At 43.4% G+C, this 19,248-nt stretch overlaps 1 protein-coding gene across 18 annotated transcripts in view; it reads right to left on the reverse strand.

Moving 5' to 3' along the window:
- Positions 1–19,248, reverse strand: part of adgrl2a (adhesion G protein-coupled receptor L2a) — a 958,846-nt gene that overhangs the window by 34,302 nt on the left and 905,296 nt on the right. For all 18 annotated transcript variants that reach the window (XR_011887962.1, XM_072273294.1, XM_072273297.1 and 15 more), the window contains 2 exons: positions 17,691–17,757; positions 2,253–2,344 (listed from right to left, as the gene is read on the reverse strand). Coding sequence is in view for 17 of the 18 variants with exons in the window: in XM_072273294.1 (XP_072129395.1) it covers positions 2,253–2,344; positions 17,691–17,757 (159 nt within the window). In the remaining variant the exon portion in view is untranslated. The remainder of the gene's footprint in view (positions 1–2,252; positions 2,345–17,690; positions 17,758–19,248) is intronic.

The following is a 19,248-nucleotide window of genomic DNA, read 5'->3' on the forward strand; positions in this document are numbered from 1 at the left end:
TGACAAATGTGAGCCCTCGAGACTGAGATTAATACTTACTTGGCTTCTATTCAGAACCTGAAATTGGCCTTCGAAATTGCCAAGCAAAACTGACCTTTCTGGCCATGCTACAGAGAGAGGGAACTGAACCCGGTTGGGAGAGGTTTAGAGTCACAGATCACTGCTTTATTCCTGGTAAGGTTCAGTAACCTCATACAAGGACAATGGAATTCAGCTCCGAGGTTAGACTGGAGGAGTTGGAAATATCTCCCCTTGGAGTAGGAGAGATTGAAAGAGTTGAGAGACGGTGCACACGATCCCAGAGGGCTGAAATGGGGTAGAGAGAGAGGAGCTGCTACCAATCAAAGCAAGGTCAAGGGCCAGGGTTGCAGATTTACGGTTTTGGACCAATGTTACCTGGGGTCCTGATGATCCAGGACAAGGACTGGAGGACGAAGGGCCAATGTCTGTGATCAAGGACTGGTGAAAATGCAGGGATGTGGACAGAATGGTTGGGAGGGAGAGGGGCGTGGTGGTGATATAGATCATGTGCAAGCAGAAAAGATTTAGTTTTCTCTTTTGCCTGTGAGTCTGAGAATTCAGGACTAAGGACTGGAGGCCCAGAGATGTCTTGTCCTGGGGTTGGAGGCCTGTTTTTATGTGTGAGTGGGTTGGAAAGAGCCTTGTTTTGTGTTGTTCTTGTTGTTGCTTGTGTTGTTCTGCTGTACATCGTAGACAGACTATGTTGTCGCTGGAATGTGTGGCGGCATTTGTGGGCTGCCACCAGCACATCATTGGATTGTGTTGGTTGTTAACCCCTGACGAGACATTTCATTGTATGTTTCGACATACACGTGATACATAAATCTGAATCTGAAAGAATCTTTCAATGCAGGGAACACAAATTAGAACTCAGTGCCTGGGAGAGTTTGGGAAGTCAAATCCATGTAGGTCTTTCACAGTGACCGGCAGGGCCCCGGGTGGTGTTGTAAGACACAGGGACCTTGGAAGACAAGTACCTAGCTCACTGAAAGTGGAGTCACAGGTTGATAGGGTGGTGAAGAAAGCTTTTGGCATGCAGGCTTCAATAAGTCAGGATACTGACTATAAAAATGAAGAGGTCACTGTGTACAGCAATCTGGTGAAGACACACTGGTGAGTACTGTGTTCAGGTCTGGTCGAATGGCCATAGAAAAAGTGTTACTGAACTAGAAGGAGTGCAGAGAAAATATTACCTGGATATTAAGCAACTGAGTTACTGTATAGGGAGAGGTTGGACGGTCGCGGTCTTTTTATTCCTCACACCGTTGGAAACTGAGAGATGATCTTAAAGAGGTATATAAAATAATGAGGGCCATTGATAGGGTGAATACACAGTCCTTTTTTTCCAGGGTTCAGGAATCAAGAAACATAAGAGGACATAAGATTAAGGTGAGATATGAAAGATATAACAGGAACTTTGTGGGGGGGGGGGGCGGGAGAGCGGATCAGCTACTCTTTTACATCAGGGGTGGTCTGTATACGAAATGAGCTGACAAAGGAAGTGGTTAAGGCAAGTACAACATTTGAAATACTGTTTGACGGGCACTTTTAAACAAAGTGTGGAATCTGTAGCCAGAGAAAGTGGTTAAAGAAGTTACAGTAACAACTTTTAAATGACAACTGGATATATATATGTATATATGTAGTCCTGTATGTTTCTATGGAATTAGACAGATAGTCAAAAGAAACAATAAATAGCCAAGCAGTAGGGAAAGACCTGGAGGACCCAAACCTAGCCGTGATTTGGCGGCTTGTGTGTCTTAATGACTCAGAGAGCTATGTTGGCTGGAGTCAGGGCCTTGTGCTTTGGCTCTTGTAGAGTCCCCATGCCAAACAGGTGAAAGGGTAGAGGCCAGACTTGGAGTGGTCCACCGATCCTCCCAGTTTAGGGGTTCAGCTCAGGGCTCCTGATTGGTCAAAAAATAACTGTTATGTAAACAGCAATGAAGAATCCTTCCATAAAGATAGAGATGGAAGACCTTCAGTGCATCCCTAAATGCCAATGATGTAACAGGCAGTAATAAAAATTAGCAGAAAGAACTCCTGAGAGTGCTCTGTTCAGAACCAGCATAGTCTTGTTGGATCTGGATGGTCATTGAAAGATTGAACTCAGTGAACAGAGTCCAGGCCAGCATTGGAAAAGGCAATGGAGAAACAATTAGGCCATGCATCACAAAGTCTTCCAAGCACTCCACTGCCACACCCTCCGCGCAAAATTCCCTGATGCTTACTTGATGTTCTCCAACCTGCTGGAGTCAGGTTTCAGTGTCGGCGTGTGCTTCACCATTTTGTAGACGGTGACGATCAGGAAGAAGATGTTGACCTGCCAACAAAAGGAAAGGTCAGTTACGGCTAATACTCACATATTAACCAGGCTCCTGAACCAGTGTAGATAACTTCACTCATTCAAACACTGAACTGAACTCACAACCTATAGATGAAGTTTCACAAACTCTACAACTCATGTTCTCAGTATCATTTATTAACTGATTTATTACTTTATTTTGTATTTGCACAGTTTTTCTTAATTTGCACTTTGGTTCTTTGTCAGTTTCACTGATTCCTATTTATTTGTACAACTGAGAATGCCCACAAGAATATTACAAGGATGTTGCCTGGATTGGAGGGTGTACCTTATGAGAATAGGTTGAGTGAACTTGGCCTTTTCTCCTTGTAGCGACGGAGGATGAAAGTGACCTGATAGAGTTGTATAAGTTGATGACAGGCATTTTTCTCAGGGCTGAAATGGCTAGCACGAGGGGGCATAGCTTTAAGTTGCTTGGTAATAGGTACCGAGGGGATGTCAGGGGTAATTTTTTCACACAGAGAGTGGTGGAGCATGGAATGCACTACCAACAACAGTGGTGCAAGGGGATACAATAGGGTCTTTTAAGAGACTCTTAAATAGGTACATGGAGCTTAGAAAAATAGAGGGCTGTGCGGTAGGGATATTCTAGGCTCTGTCCAGAGTAGGCTACACGGTCGGCACAACATTGTGGGCCGAAGGTCCTGTAATGTGCTATAAATTTCTATGTTCTAAGAAAATGAATCTCAGAGTAATACATGGTGGCATATACATATTTTGATAACCAGCTTACTTTAAACATTTAATTTTGCACGAGAGTGCAAAGGAGATTGGATGAAAATACAGGAGGGATATCAGAATTAGGTTTTTTCTTACACAGAGAGTGGTGGGGGCGTGGAGCACCCTTCCAGGGGTGGTGGCAGATACATTAGGGGCATTTCGGAGACTCTTACAATCATGCAGTTGTAGAACTCTACAGCAGAGAAACATGCCCTTTAACCCATCCAGTCCACGTGGAACTGTTTTGTCTGCCTAGTCCCAACACCATGCATCTGGACCACAGCCAATAAGACCATCAGATATAGGAGGAGAATTAGGCCATTCAGCCCATCAAGTCTGCTTCACCATTCCATCATGTCTGATCCTGGATCCCACTCAACCCCATACACCTGCCTGCTTGCCATATCCTTTGATGGCCTGATCAATCAGGAAATTTATCAATTTTCGCTTTAAATATACCCACAGACTTGGCCTCCACAGCTGTCTGTGGCAGAGCATTCCACAGATTCACCACTCTTTGGCTAAAAACATTGCTCCTTACCTCTGTTCTAAAAGGTCACCCTTCAGTTTTGAGTCTGTGCCCTCTAGTTCTGGATACCCCCACCAGAAGAAACATCCTCTCCACTTCCACCTTATCTAATCCTTTCAACATTCGGTAGGTTTCAATGAGATCCCCCTGCATTCTTATAAATTCCAATGAGTACAGGCCCAAAGCTGCCAAATGCTCCTTATATGTTAACCCCTTAATTCCTGGAATCACCCTCATAAACCTCCTCTGAACTCTCTCCAATGACCAGGCATCCTTTGTGAGATATGGGGCCCAAAACAGTTGACAAGACTCCAAGTGCAGTCTGACTAGTGTCATATAAAGCCTCAGAATTATCTCCTTGCTTTTATATTCTATTCCCCTTGAAATAAACGCCAATATTGCAATTGCCTTCTTTACCACAGACTCAACCTGTCTCCAAGTACCCCAAAGCTTTATCCTCAATAATAACTTTCCCAGCCACTGAGGTTAGGCTAACTGGCCTATAATTTCCTTTCTTTTGCCTTCCTCCCTTCTTAAAGAGTAGAGAGACAATTGCAATTTTCCAGTCCTCCAGGACCATAACAGAATCAAGTGATTCTTAAACAATCATGACCAATGCATCCATTATCTCTTCAGCACCTCTCTCAGGACTCTGGGGTGTAGTCCATCTGGTCTAGGTAAGTTGTCCACCTTAAGACCTTTGAGTTTGCCTTACACTTTTTCATTTGTAATAGCAATGGCACTGACTCCAGATCCCTGACACACATGGACCTCTGGTATACTGCTAGTATCGTCCACATTGAAGTCTGACGCAAAGTACTCATTAAGTTCATCTGCCTTTTCTTTGTCCCCAATTACTACCTTACCACCGTCATTTTTTATAGTATGCCTCCTGTCCCATGATCCTCTCATACCCCTTTTGCCAATCACCTGTCCAGCTCTTGGCTCCATCCCTCCCCCTCCTGTCTTCTCCTATCATTTTGGATCTCCCCCTCCCCCTCCCACTTTCAAATCTCTTACTAGCTCTTCCTTCAGTTAGTCCTGATGAAGGGTCTCGGCCTGAAACGTCGACTGTACCTCTTCCTAGAGATGCTGCCTGGCCTGCTGCATTCACCAGCAACTTTGATGTGTGTTGCTTGAATTTCCAGCATCTGCAGAATTCCTCGTGTATACCCTTTCTTTCGCTTTTATGCAGTCCTTAACTTCCCTTGTCAACCATGGTTGCCATTTGAAAGCATCTTCTTCTTTGGGACATATCTATCCTGTGCCTTGTGAACTATTCCTAGAAACTTCAGCCACTTGTGCTCTGCCATCATCCCCACCAGTATTCTCCTGGCAAGCTCCTTTCTCATGCCTCGGTATCCCTTTACAGGTGGCCCGATTTCCAAATGTTCGCTTTACGGCACCTCGCTGTTACAAAAGACCTACATTAGTTACCTGTTTTTGCTAACAGAAGGTGTTTTCACTGTTACGAAAAAAGGCAGCGCGCACATGAACAGCCAAGCTCCTCCCCCGGAACGGCATTCTAGCCGGCATTGCTTAAACATGTGCTTTATCTCGATTTATTTTGTGCATCTGTTAGCAAGATGAGTTCTAAGGTATCGGAAAAACCAAAAAGAGCTCGTAAGGGTGTTACACTTAGCGTAAAACTAGACATGATTAAGCATTTCGATCGAGGTAAACCAAGTAAGGACATTGTCCGCGCGTTGAACTTGCCTGCATCCACCATTCGCACTATTTATTCACAGAGAGAGAGTATCCCGAAAGCTGCCGATGTTACTGTTGGTTCTGCTCGTAGCAAAGTGGTCTCTCTTAGTCGGCATCCAGTAATGGATAAAATGGAAAGTCTATTGCTTGAGTGGATTGATGGGTGTACAAAGCGTGGTGTTCCGTTAAGTTTTCTTATACTTAAGGAGAAATCAGTCAGTCTTTTTAATAAGCTGAAACAGAAAGCACTGGACGGTAGTGATGAAAGTGTTGCAAAAGTGGAATTTAAAAGTAGTCATGGGCGGCTTGATTGGTTTCTGAGGCGAGGGCACGGAACGCACCCAGCACATCTTCAAGAAAAAAGCCGAAATAAAGAAGCTAATTAATTAGGTGCCGCCCAGCACGTAAATGTCGGCCCAGATCAGAGGCGATTGCCGATTGCGTCAGGTGCTTATTTGTATAAGCAAGTGTTTAACTGTGACGCAACTGCAATTTATTGGAGTCTTCCCGATTCCGGTAAGTTAAACTACGCTGTACATACATTATTTCTACTTTATATAGGCTGTGTATTTTTATGCGTTACTTGGTATGATTTGGCAGCTTTATAGCTTAAAGGTCACTGGAGAGAGTGTTTCTGCCGAGAGCGCTTCCGCGAGATTTTCGCTGCGCTAGACAGTGCTGTAGGAAAGTATTTCTACTTTATATAGGCTGTGTATTTATCATATCATTCCTGCTTTTATTATATGTTACTGTTATTTTAGGTTTTATGTGTTATTTGGCATGATTTTCTAGGTTATTTTTTGGGAACGCTCAAAAAATTTTCCCATATTAATAAATGGTAATTGCTTATTCACTTTACGACATATGGCTTACGGACCGTTTCATAGGAATGCTCTATCTTTGGATAACGGGAGAAACCTTTATTCCATTGCGATACTAATACATGTGAGTTATGCTTCTCCCTCTCAGATTGCAGTATGAATTCAATCATATTCGGATCACTGCCTCCTAAGCATTCCTTTATGTTAAATTTCCTAATAAGATCTGGATTATTACACAACATCCAATCTAGGATAGCCTTTCCCTCAGTAGGCTCAAGCACGAACTGCTCTGAAAAGCCATCTCATAGGCATTCAACAAATTCCATCTTTTGCGATTCGACACCACCTGATTTTCCCAATCCTCTTGCATATTGAAGTCCCCCATTACAACTATGATAGTACCCTTATTATATGCATTTTCTAGCTTCCTTTGGAATCAAAACACCACATCTTAGCTACTATTTGGAAGCCTATGTATGATTCTCATAATGCTTTTTTTACCCTTGCTGTTTCTTAACTCCACCCTCAAGGATTCAACATTCTCTGACCTCTATGTCACCTCTTTCTGAAGACGTAATTCTATTTCGTGCCAACAGAGCCACATCACCACCTATTCCTTCCTGCCTGTCCTTTCGATACAAAGTATATCCTTTGATGTTAAGCTCCCAACTATGGCCTTCTTTCAGCCACGACTCAGTGATGCCCACAACATCATATTTACCCATCTCTAATTGCGCCATGGGTTCATCCACCTTATTCCGAATGCTACGAGCATTTAAACACATCACCTTCAGTCCTGCATTCTTTGCCCTTTTGAATTTTGACTCTATGGTACAATTTAACTCTTTGCTCTGTCTGCATTTGTACCCAATCATTGGTTTGTCCTTCCTTCCATTCACATTACATATTACACCATCTACTTGTAAACCTGCTGGCTCATCCTTAGCTCTATCCCACCCTGCCATTTTAGGTTAAACCACTCTCTACAGCTCTAGTAACTTTGCCCACAAGAATATTGGTCCCCCTTGGATTCAAGTGAAACCCGTCCCTTTTATACAGGTCCCACCTGCCCCATAAGAGGTCGCAATTATCCAGAAACCTGAATCCTGTTCCCCTGCTCCAATTCTTCAGGCATGCATTTATCTGCCACCTCATTCTATTCCTATCCTCACTGTCGCGTGGCACAGGAAACAATCCCGAGATTACTACCCTTGAGGTCCTACTTCCTAACTCCCTGTATTCTTTTTCAGGACCTCCCCCTCATTTTCTACCCATGACCTTGGCACCAATATGTACCACGACTTCTGGCTGCTCAGCCTCCCTGTTCAGGATATTGTGTTCGCGTTCATAAACATCTCGGACCCTGGCATCTGGGAGGCAAACTACCATCTGTGTTTCTTTTTCCCATCCACAGAATCACCTATCTGTCCTCCTAACTATAGAGTCCCGTATTACTGCTGCCAGCCTCTTCAGTTCCCTACCCTCTGAGCCACAGGGCCAGACTCAGTGCCAGAGGCACGGCCACTGTTGCTTCCCCCAGGTAGGTTATCCCCCGCCAAAAGCAGTCAATACCCCTGCTATTGAGCAGTCCATACCCCTACCATTCATGTAGCTATCCAAACTTCTCTTCATTGAAATCAACCCCACATCCACCAATTGCACTGGCAGCTCATTCCACACTCTCAGTACCCTATCAGTGAGTAAGTTTCCCCTCATGTTCCCCTTAAACATTTCACCTTTCACCCTTAACACATGACCTCTCACCCAACCTCAGTGGGAAAAGTCTGCTTGTATTTACCCTATCTATACCCCTCATAAATTTGTAGACTTCTATCAAATCTCCTCTCAATCTTCTACGCTCCCAGGAATAAAGTCCTGACCTATTCAACCTTTCCCTGTAACTCAAGTCCTGGCATATCGTAAGTTTTCTTTGCCCTCTTTCAATCTTGATCATATCTTCTCTGCAGGTAGGTGATCAGAACTGCACACAGTACTCCAAGTACAATGAAGATCTAGCTTTGGACAGCTTCCAATGGAGTTTCATGAAAATTATCCCGGGAATAAAAGGGTTACGATGGCTCTGGGCTTACTGAAGTTCAGAAAAAGGAGGGGGATCTCATTGAAATCTAGCGAATACTGAAAGGCCTGGAAAGAGTGGATGTGAAGAGTAAGAGTCTGGATAGGACCAGGAACCACAGCCTCAGAAACAAGGCCAGTGCCAAATTATTGGGTTTATTTAAAGTGGAAGTTGATTAGTTCTCAATCACAAAGGGCATCGAAAATTACAGGGAGAAGGCAGGAGAACAAAAGGAGAGGCAGCACACACTTGATACAAACAACACATTTCATGTTATGTTTCAATAAAGTGAATCTTTATCTTCAAGCATCCAAGCCCTGTCAGAATTATCAGTTCCAAGATCATCAATAATCTCCCATTCTTCTAAACTCCAATGACAAGAAGATCAAACTGGTCAGCCCTTCCTCATAACAAAGTTACTTCATCTAATTAATCAACCAACACAGCCTTCTCTGAACTGCATCCAATCGGTGTGTGACTGTCAAGCGATAATATCAGTGAACACTGCTTCACATTATGGGAACTGGAATTTTAAACTCTCTACTCAACCTCTTTTACGCCATGGACCAATACCATTAAGCAAGGACTTCATGGACCCCAGGTTGGGAACCCCTACTGTACCCTTTCCTATCGACCTCTAAAGATCCCCACCATCCGGGCACTGCTACAATGGGCAGGAGCTACAGAAGCCTGAAGTCCCACAACACCAGGTTTAAGAACAACTCCTTCCCTTCAACCATTTGTCTCTTGAAATAACCTGCACAACCCTTATAATTACTGTTAGCAACACTATGACTTTACACTACAAAGGATGTTGTCTGCTCTTCTTGTTTTAATTGTGGCCCCACACCACCAGGTTCAGGCCTCAACCATTAGGCTCTAAAACCTGATGTGATAACTTCACTCACTGCATCACTGAACTATTCCCACAACCAGTGGACTCACTTTCAAGTCTCTTTATCTGATGTTCTCAATGTTTATTGCTTATTTATTATTATTATTTCTCTTTTTCTCTTTTTGTATTTGCACAGTCTGTTGTCTTTTGCATGTTGGTTGTTTGTCTATTTTGTTGGGTGGGTTCTTTCGTTGATTCTATTGTGCTTCTTGAATATGCCCACGATAATGAATATCAGGGTAGTATATAGTGACATAGATGTACTTTGATAATAAACTTTATAATAACTGAATTTGAAATTTCTTGTAAAAATTGGGTATAGTTTATGTTAAATTCATGTTTCTCTTGTGAATATTGTGTCTCTGGTGCTCTCTGCCTGCGATGCTGTTGCAAGTAAGTTTTTCATTTCACCTGTACATACATGTAGAACGTTGACCAGTACGGCACAGAACAGGCCCTTTGGCCCACTATGTATGATGTCCTTTTAAACTAGTCTAAGATTAATCTAACCCTTCCCTCCTATAACAAGAAATTCAATTTGACACACCAAAATGCTGGGGGATCAAAGGGACACAGTTTTGAGCTGAAACCCTTCATCGGAACTGGAGAGGAAAGGGATAAATGCCGGAACAAAGATTGACTTCAGTCTAGGTATAGTGGTTAGTGTGGAGCGATTACATCTCGGGCTGTTCCACAGTTTAGAGTTCAATTTTGGCACCGTCTGTAAGGAGTTAGTACATTCTCCCAGTATAGATTTCCTCCAGGGGCTCTGGTTTCCTCCCACAGTCCAAAGATGTACTAGTTAGTAGGTTAATCGGTCATTGTAAATGGTCCTATGATTACACCAGGGTTCAATATGTGGGTTGCTGGGTGGTATGGCTTATTGGCTTATGATGAGGCTGGGGTTAAATCGGTGGTAGCTGTGTGGTGCGGCTCATTGGACCTATGATTGGGCTAGGATTAAGTAGGCAGTTGCTAGGTGGTGTGGCTCACTGAGCCTGTTCTGTGTTGTATCTCTAAATAAATATAAATAACCATGTGAAAGTTTCAGGAGCTGAGTCTGGATATAAAATCAAACTGAGAACGATAAGTTTTTGTGCAAGGGAGTCACTCGGGAAATCAAACCAAAGCAGGTCAAAGCACTGAGTTTCAGAACAGCTTAGGTCTAAGCGAACAACAGAACAGGCCCTAGACACTGAATGCTCTCCCTTACCTTATGTTTCCAGCTTAAACTTTTCAACAGTTTAGCTTTTTATTGAACAGGGTAAGGTTGGAAAGAAGAAAAGGAACAAAAAATTGAACTTTCTTTGTCTATAAACCGCCTGAGGGAACTCAGCTTATTCTGATCACATGATTTTAATACGGTGCTGGAACTTCAAATGAGAAATGGAGTTATTAAATATTAAATACACAACATCTGAAGGGGCAGTGATTTGACATATTTATTTTCGCTTTCAAATCAATATTACCAGAAAGAATTTTCTGAAAACCAGTTAGTTTGTGATAGATTACTGCTTTTGCACAGAAGGGAGTTCACTGACTTGGATGCATCTACGGTAAACATCTTAGGAAGGGGATTTGCAATGGTCGAACACTCATGGGCCAGTGGGAGAGGCGGCAGGAGTCCGCTCATTTACTGAGTACACGGTGGAGGGGGAATAGACAAACATGGACATCAGAACAAAGAACAAAATGAGGCTACACTTAGTGGCCAAATTATTCGGTACAACTTTATGCCTTCTCATGAATGGAAGTATCTAATCAGCCAATCATGTGACAGCAATTCAATGCATAAAAGCATGCAGGCATGTTCAAGAGGTTCAGGTTGTTCTGTGCAAACATCAGAATGAGAGAAGAAATGTGATTTAAGTGGTTCTGACTGTGGAATGATTGTTGGTGCCAGATGGGGTGGTTTGAGTATCTCAGTAACTGCTGATCTCCTGGGATTTTCACACACAACAGTCTTTAGAGTTTACAGGGAATGGTGCGAGAAACAAAAACAAGCATCCAGTGAGCATCAATCCTGTGGGTGAAAACTCCTTGTTAATGATGGAGGTCAGAGGAGATTAGCCACACTGGTTCAAGCTGATCGGAAGGCAACAGAGGAGCATCTCTGAACGCACAACACATTGAACATGGGCTACGGTAGCAGAAAACCATGAACATACACCCAGTGACCACCTCATTAGATACAGAAGCTATCTAATAAAGTGGCCACTGAGTGTATTTCCCCGTCATCTCTACTCTCACCCATGTTTTAGCAACTCCTTCCAGACTGTACAACTGTAAGAAATTACAGAGAATTGTGGGCAGAGCCCAGTCCATCATGAAAACAGATCCCCCATCCATGGATTCAGTCTACACTTCCTTGCTGATTCAGAAAAGCAGCAAACAAAATTACGAACTTTAACCCTGAACATTCTTTCTTCAACCACCTCCCAAGGTACAAAACCTTCACAACACAACACCTACAACCAGGCTCAAGGACAGCTTCTATCCCACCGTTATCAGATTCTTGAATGGACCTCACAATTGCTAAAAGAGGAATTTTTGATCTCCCAATCTACCTCATTGTGGCCTTTGCACCTTTTTTTTTTTGAGTTCCACTCTTGCATGTAAGAAAGTGGCCACTGAGTGCAAAAGAGTGATGGAAAACAATCCCGTTCAATAGAGGGACCTTCCTGAGATGGACAGTGGTTGGTCAAATGGTAGCTGGTTTATTATGTCACATAGAACATAGAACAGTACAGCACAGTACAGGTCCTTTGGTCCTCGGTCCTGCTGACCTTTTAACCTACTCTAAGATCAATCTGACAGTTAAAATAAAACCGTCAGTGGAGAATAACTGAATCATAGAAAGTCCAACTGAGACATTGGCAATGTTGAATTCAATTTACTCCTTCATCCTGAAAAATGATGACTGGTCAGAATAAGGACTCATCGTTCAGGACTCGCACCATCCAGTACATGCCCCCTTCTCCTTAGTACCACCAGGGTGGAGGGACAGGCAGACACTCTATGATTTAGGAGGTTTCTTCCCCTGCACCATCAGGTTTCTGAATGATACATGAACACATGAGCACTTGAAGATACCTTTTTTTTTGACTATTTACTTATTTTAGACCATAAGCCACCGGAGCAGAATTCGGCCAATGGCCCATCGAGTCTGCTCTACCAATATATCATGGCTGAGCTTTACTCCTCTCAACCCAGTTCTCCTGCTTTCTCTCTGTCCCTATTGATGCTCTGACTTATCAAGAACCTATCAGCCTGCTGAGTGTTGGGGTGAATATATGTCTTTACCAAAGGAGGTACAAGGCGCCCTTTCTCTCCACTAGCCTGCATGTCACCGTTGGGGAAGGTGTAGCACCTTCTTAGCCCCCCACCCACCCCTCCAAAGTCATGGGCACGTGAAGCCACGGGAGCAGGTGGCGGATGGTCGTATGAGCAGCTGGTGCCTATTGTCACAGGTCCTGGATACGTGACCACTGGCGCCAGGCGGACAATCTCTGAAGAGCACTGATAGTGGCTGGAGTCACCCGTCTTGTAGAGACACTGCCCAGAAGAAGGCAACGGCAAACAACTTCTGTAGAAAAATTTGTCAAGAGCTATCACAGTCATGGAAAGGCCATGATCACCCATATCATACGACATGGCACATACATGAATGAATGATGATGAGGATCATCCTCTGCTTTAAATACACCCAATGACTTGGCCTCCACGTCTATGGCAATGAACTCCACAGATTCACCATGGCAATTCTTGTAATTTATAGATTTTTACACCTTTGCACTGTACTGCGACCACAAAACAACAAACTTCATGTCATATGTCAGTGATAATAAATCTGATTTCAGAGTATTCGTAAACACCAGATGCCAGAAGACCAGAGACAGATGCATACAAGATGCTGGAGGAACATTTCTGGCTTCTTCCCCGTTCCTTTCTGGTCCTGATGAAAGGTCTCAGCCCAAAACGTCGACTGTTTATTCCCCTCCATGGAGCTGCCTGACCTCCTGAGTTCCTCCAGTACTTTGTGGATGTTACTGCGAAATTACAAAGGCGGGGCAGAGGTGAAGCTAGAATTGGAGTCAGGCAGCATTGAGGGCAGGAACTTATAACAGTCATCAGGCTGAATGCATTGAGATCAATCCATCCTGTATGACACTCTGGTAAACAAGAAACCGTCTGAACTCACAGCCAAGAACAACTGAGTCATTATTTTCCTTTCCTTCAGTGCTACAGATTGAAGAGTTCAGCAGCAGCCTTAGATCACCGACATGGATCTTAAAACCATCAGGCTGACCAGCCAACTCACATCTACCTCAGAGTTCAAACTCCATGTCATAGGACCTGTGGATACTGGCCTTCATAAATCAGGGCATTCTGCAGCTGGGATGTTATACTGAAGATGTATAAGTCGTTTGTGAAGCTGAATTTCAAGTACTGTAAGTGGTTCTGGTCTCCTCCCTACAGGAGATATATCAATAAGATTGAAAGAGTACAGAAAAAATTTACAAGGATGTTGCCGAGACTTCAGGCCCTGAGTTACAGGGAATGGTAGAATAGGTTAGTATTGTATTCCTTGGAGTGCAGGAAAATGAGGGGTGATTTGATAGAGGTATACAAAATTACGAGGGTTATAGGTAGGACAAACAGGCTTTATCCCCTGAGGCTGGGTACAACAGGAACTAGAGGTCATAGGTTCAAGGTGAAAGATTGAGGTAAAACTTCTTCACTCAGAGGGTGGTGGGAGAGTGGAATGAACTGCCAGGGGAACTGGTAGACGAGGGTTCAAAGATAACATTTAAGAGAAGGTTGGATAAGTACATGGATGAGAGAGTATGGAAGGCTATGGTCCGGGTGCAGAGAAATGAGTGTAGGCAGAAAACCAGGCCACACAGATTAGATGGGCCAAATGGCCTGCTTCTGTGCTCTATGAGAACAGCAAGATAGGATTGTGAAATATCTGTAGTGAACCAGCCTCACTTCCAGCACCCTCAGCTACTGTGAGCCAGTATGGATGTGTGTCGTCCTGTCAAAGAGCTTGGCTCATGACTGAGAGGTGTTGACTGCCAACCAGGCAAAGAGAGCTCGTTCAGTTCTCCCTGGGACCAAAGGACCACCCAAATGGTCTCAGAAGAAAGGCATGTGCGGGAGGTTGAACTCTGAATGAACCAAATTAAATAAGGTGCGGACGGAGCTGTCCGTGCGATAAGTACGGTTGTTGACATGTCGTGATCCGAGCTTTCATTGAAGCATTTCAGGCATACTAATAGTTCCCCAATACTCATTACATGCACTTGGCTCTCTTTGTGTGTATGATAACCTTCCAAGGGTTTCAAAGGAAGCTGATATAATTGTGCCTTTGTTGGTAGTAGGAGATGAACTCAGTGTCATGAATATTTGGGAAGTGTGTGGTGGGGAGATGGGGATGGCTTTTAAGTGCTTTGCCAGAGATATTTTATGATATTTTATAATACATGGGATTCACTAAATGAAAGGAGGCATTGAGGACCTTCCAGGAAGCTCTCAGCTCTTCGAGTCTTTCTTTTTGTTTTCCGTTTATTTATTGAGATACAGTGCAGAATAGGCCCTTCCGGCCCTTCAAGGTGTGCTGCCCAGCAAGCTCTCAATTTAGCCCTAGACTACTCACAAGACAATTTGCAATGGTCAGTTAACCTATCAGTTGGTACGTCTTTGGACTGTGGGGGCAAACCAGACACCAGAGTACCCAGAGGAAACCCACGCGGTCACAGGGAGAACGTACTATCTCCTTACAGGCAGCAAAGGGAATTGAACTTGGGTCACTGGTACTGTAAGGTGTTGGGCTAACTACGATGCTACCATACCACCACTACTTTCTGAAAATGTCGTCTCTGTTGTAATGTGAGGATTATAGATGGCGGTTTGCAGACAGCAAGGTCACACACACACGTTGTGCATTTAATATTTCAGTAATATTTGAGCAATCTTATGTATAGTGGCATGCAAAAGTTTGAGCACTCCTGGTCAAAATTGCTGCTACTGTGAATAGTTAAAGTGAGTAAAGATGAACTGATCTCTAAAAGTCATAAAGTTAAAGCTGAAACATTCTTTTCAACATTTTAAGCAAGATTAATGTATTATTTTTGTTTTGTACAATTTTAGAGTGAGAAAAAGGAAAGGAGCACCATGCAAAAGTTTGGGCACTCCAAGAGATTTGAGCTCTCAGACAACTTTTACCAAGGTCTCAGACCTTAATTAGCATGTTAGGGCTATGGCTTGTTCACAGGCATCATTAGGAAAGGCCAGGTGATGCAAATTTCAAAGCTTTATAAATACGCTGACTCCTCAAACCTTGTCCCAACAATCAGCAGCCATGGGCTCCTCTAAGCAGCTGCCTAGCACTCTGAAAATTAAAATAAATGATGCCCACAAAGCAGGAGAAGGCTATAAGAAGATAGCAAAGCATTTTCAGGTAGCTGTTTCCTCAGTTCGTAAGTTGAGGTCTGGAAGACTAAGAAAACTGCTCATAGGATTGCTAGAAAGGCAAATCAAAGCCCCCAATTGACTGCAAAGGACCTTCAGGAAGATTTAGCAGACTCTGGAGTGGGGGTGCACTGTTCTACTGTGCAGCGACACCTGCACAAATATGACCTTCATGGAAGAGTCATCAGAAGAAAACCTTTCCTGCGTCCTCACCACAAAATTCAGTGTAAGAAGTTTGCAAAAGAACATCTATACAAGCCTGATGCATTTTGGAAACAAGTCGTGTGGACTGATGAAGATAAAATAGGGCTTTTTGGCCGCAATGAGCGAAGGTAAGTTTGGAGAAAAAAGGGCGCAGAATTTCATGAAAAGAACACCTCTCCAACTGTTATGCACGGGGTGGATCAATCATGCTTTGGCCAGTGGCACGGGGAACATTTCACTGGTAGAGAGAAGAATGAATTCAATTAAATACCAGCAAATTCTGGAAGCAAACATCAAACCGTCTGTAAAAAAGCTGACGATGAAAAGAGGATAGCTTCTACAACAGGATAATGATCCCAAACACACCTCAAAATCCACAATGGACTACCTCAAGAGGCGCAAGCTGAAGGTTTTGCCGTGGCCCTCATAGTCCCCTGACCTAAACGTCATCAAGAATCTGTGGATAGACCTCAAAAGAGCAGTGCATGCAAGACGGTCCAAGAATCTTACAGAACTAGAAGCCTTTTGCAAGGAAGAATGGGCAAGTATCCCCCAAACAAGAATTGAAAGACTCTTAGCTGGCTACAGGAAGCCTTTACAAGCTGTGATACTTGCCAAAGGGAGTGTTACTAAGTACTGACCATGTAGGATGCCCAGACTTTTGCTTTGGGCCCTTTTCCTTTTCTGTTATTTTGAAATTGTAAAAGATGGAAATAAAAAGGTAATCATGCTTAAAATATTAAAGGAATGTGTCATCTTTAACCTTATGCCTTTTGGAAATCAGGTCATCTTTTACTTGCTTAGCTATTCACAGTAACAGAAATTTTGACCAGTGGTGCCCAAACTTTTGCATGCCACTGTATGTATTGGTTGATTGAGCATTCTTGTTCACTTAATTCATTATGGGTTATGTGTATAAATATGTGAACTGCACACCTCATGATATGCGCACCTTCCTTAAAGTAAACATTAAATTAGACCCACATTTCTGACTCTCGTGTCTTCTGTTAAATTAGTTTCATGTTTTGAAGTTACAAAACATAACATCGCACACAGACAAAGGGCGCCATCGTAGTGCAACGTTATTAAAGCTGGGGGCGTTGGAGTTCGGAGTTCAATTCAGATTCCTTTGGGTGCTCTGGTTTCCGCCGACAGTCCAAAGGCATACTGGTTAGTACATTAATTGGTCATGATTACACTTGGGTTAAATAGGTGGGTTGAACAATTTAAGTTTGTTCAACCTCTCGTTAAAGTACATGCCCTATAATCCAGGCAACATCCTGGTATACCTCTTCAGTACTGTCTCCAAAGCTTGGATATCCTTCCTAGAATGGGGTGACCAGAACTGTGTGCAATACTCCAGATGCGGCCTAACTAGAGTTTTGTAAAGCTGCAACATAACTTCCCGACTTTTGAATTCAGTGCCTCAACAAATAAAGGCAAACATGCCATATGCCTTCATAACCACCCTCTCAACTTGTGTAGCATAGCATGAACTTCACACTTGTTATCGCCAAAATATATTTGTGCTTTGGGATTTTATTGAAAGAAAATAGGACCTTGGTGTTATTAGCTCAGTTTCCTGGCTTACATTGCACTGTGCGTAATGACCCGTTAATACAAGACCATACAGACATCAGTTTGATGGCAGATGGAAGTGTCAATCAGCACGTTGGTGTAATGTCAAGCACACCACACCCTGTATTAATGCGTGTTGAAAGTTTTCTTCCTTTCCTATGAGCTCTGTGCTGATATAGGCTATTGTTTCAGGCTTAGCAGAGTCCCAGGACACCAACTCAACTGTTCCAAACGTGACCAGCAAAACAGATCACAAGCTAGAAAAAGAAATGGCATCAGCAAAAGAAAAAATATCTTACCACAATGATGAACGTAACTGGTCCAATGAAACTCCAGATGAAATGATTATCGTTCCTAAGCCAGCAACTGGAGGGAGAGGACAGATGTACATTAAGTATAGAATCCGTACATGAGGAAATTCCCATTTACTAGCTAGCTGGTGTTTATTGGGTGTCCTTGATGGGCTGAAGTAAGGCAGAAAAAGATGTTCTCATTAGTTCATGTTAGAAGGATTAAGGGGAAATGATTCAAGGTTCGGGGATAAAAGAAACTGTGAGGGGATGAAGCTATACACAAAATGCTGCAAGAACTTAGTGGGTCAGGCAGCATCCATGGAGAGAAATGGACAGTTGATGTTTCAGGACTGTCCATTTACCTTTCACGGATACTGCCTGACCCACTGAGTTCCTCCAGTGCTTTGTGTGATTCTCCAGATTCCAGCATCTGCAGGTTTTTGTGTCTCCAGTGAGGGCCATGAATCAGAAATATTGGATGCTTTGAGTGGTGAGTGGTGATGACCTGGAACTCGCTGCATGGGGTGGCGGGGGGGGGGGGGTGGAAATCGCAGAAACAGAGATGATCAATGATTTCATGAGTAAATTAGATGCCACTTGAAGGAAATAAATACCGAGCACAACAGAGAAAGAACAGGAGAATAGAGGCAAGAACTAGCTTGCATGATGTACTTATATGTAATTAGTGACTCCATGAATACAGAAGATCCTAGTGGTCCTCAAACTATCAGCATACTTAGAGATGGAACCCTCTGCAATAACACAGGCTTGTGGCAATGTTGGGATCCGATCTGTAGGTTTCAATTATGCATTGAGACAATGCAGTCAGTTTTAGAACAACAGCACAGTTTTAGTGCAAAGATCTTCAGCGCATATATACCCAAGACTATTGCAAACATGAGAAAATCTGCAAATACTGGAAATCCAAGGCAACACACACAAATGTTGGAGGAACTGATGAAGGGTATCGGCCCGAAATGTCGATTGTTTATTCCTTTCCACCGATGCTGCCTGACCTGCTGAGTTCCTCTAGCATTTTGTGTGTGTGCCTGACTATTGCACAGTACTATATTTGTGAATGTGAAGCGGAGTGCAGAGGATGTTGGGAATGGTGAGGGTGGAATGCCGCGGGAGGGGTGTGGAACGGGTGGCAGAGAAGGGGTGCCAGGGGTGTGTGGTGGCTTGGATGCAGACACACCCAGCCCTGAAACACCAAGCAAGTTCATTTGATTCCAAACATTTGGTTGATTGATCACTACAGAATGAATCTCTGGTGCTTCCCACTCCCTCCCCTCTCCCTTTCCATTTGCCCAACCGTGATTCCCCTCACCTAGCCCCATTCCCACTCTCAGTCCACAACAGAGACCCTCATCAGAATTAGGTTTATCATCACTCACATGTCATGAAATATGTTTCCTTTTGCTGTAGCAGTACAGTGCAATACATAAAATTATTACAGTACTGAAAAAATCCCTAGCTACATATAAGTGCCTAAAACTATTGTACAGTGCTGTACATCAGTACAAAACAGTATAGGCCCTTCAGCCCATATAAACCTACTCCA

Source organism: Mobula birostris, chromosome 12 (genome assembly GCF_030028105.1).
Source record: "Mobula birostris isolate sMobBir1 chromosome 12, sMobBir1.hap1, whole genome shotgun sequence".
NCBI lineage: Eukaryota > Metazoa > Chordata > Chondrichthyes > Myliobatiformes > Myliobatidae > Mobula > Mobula birostris.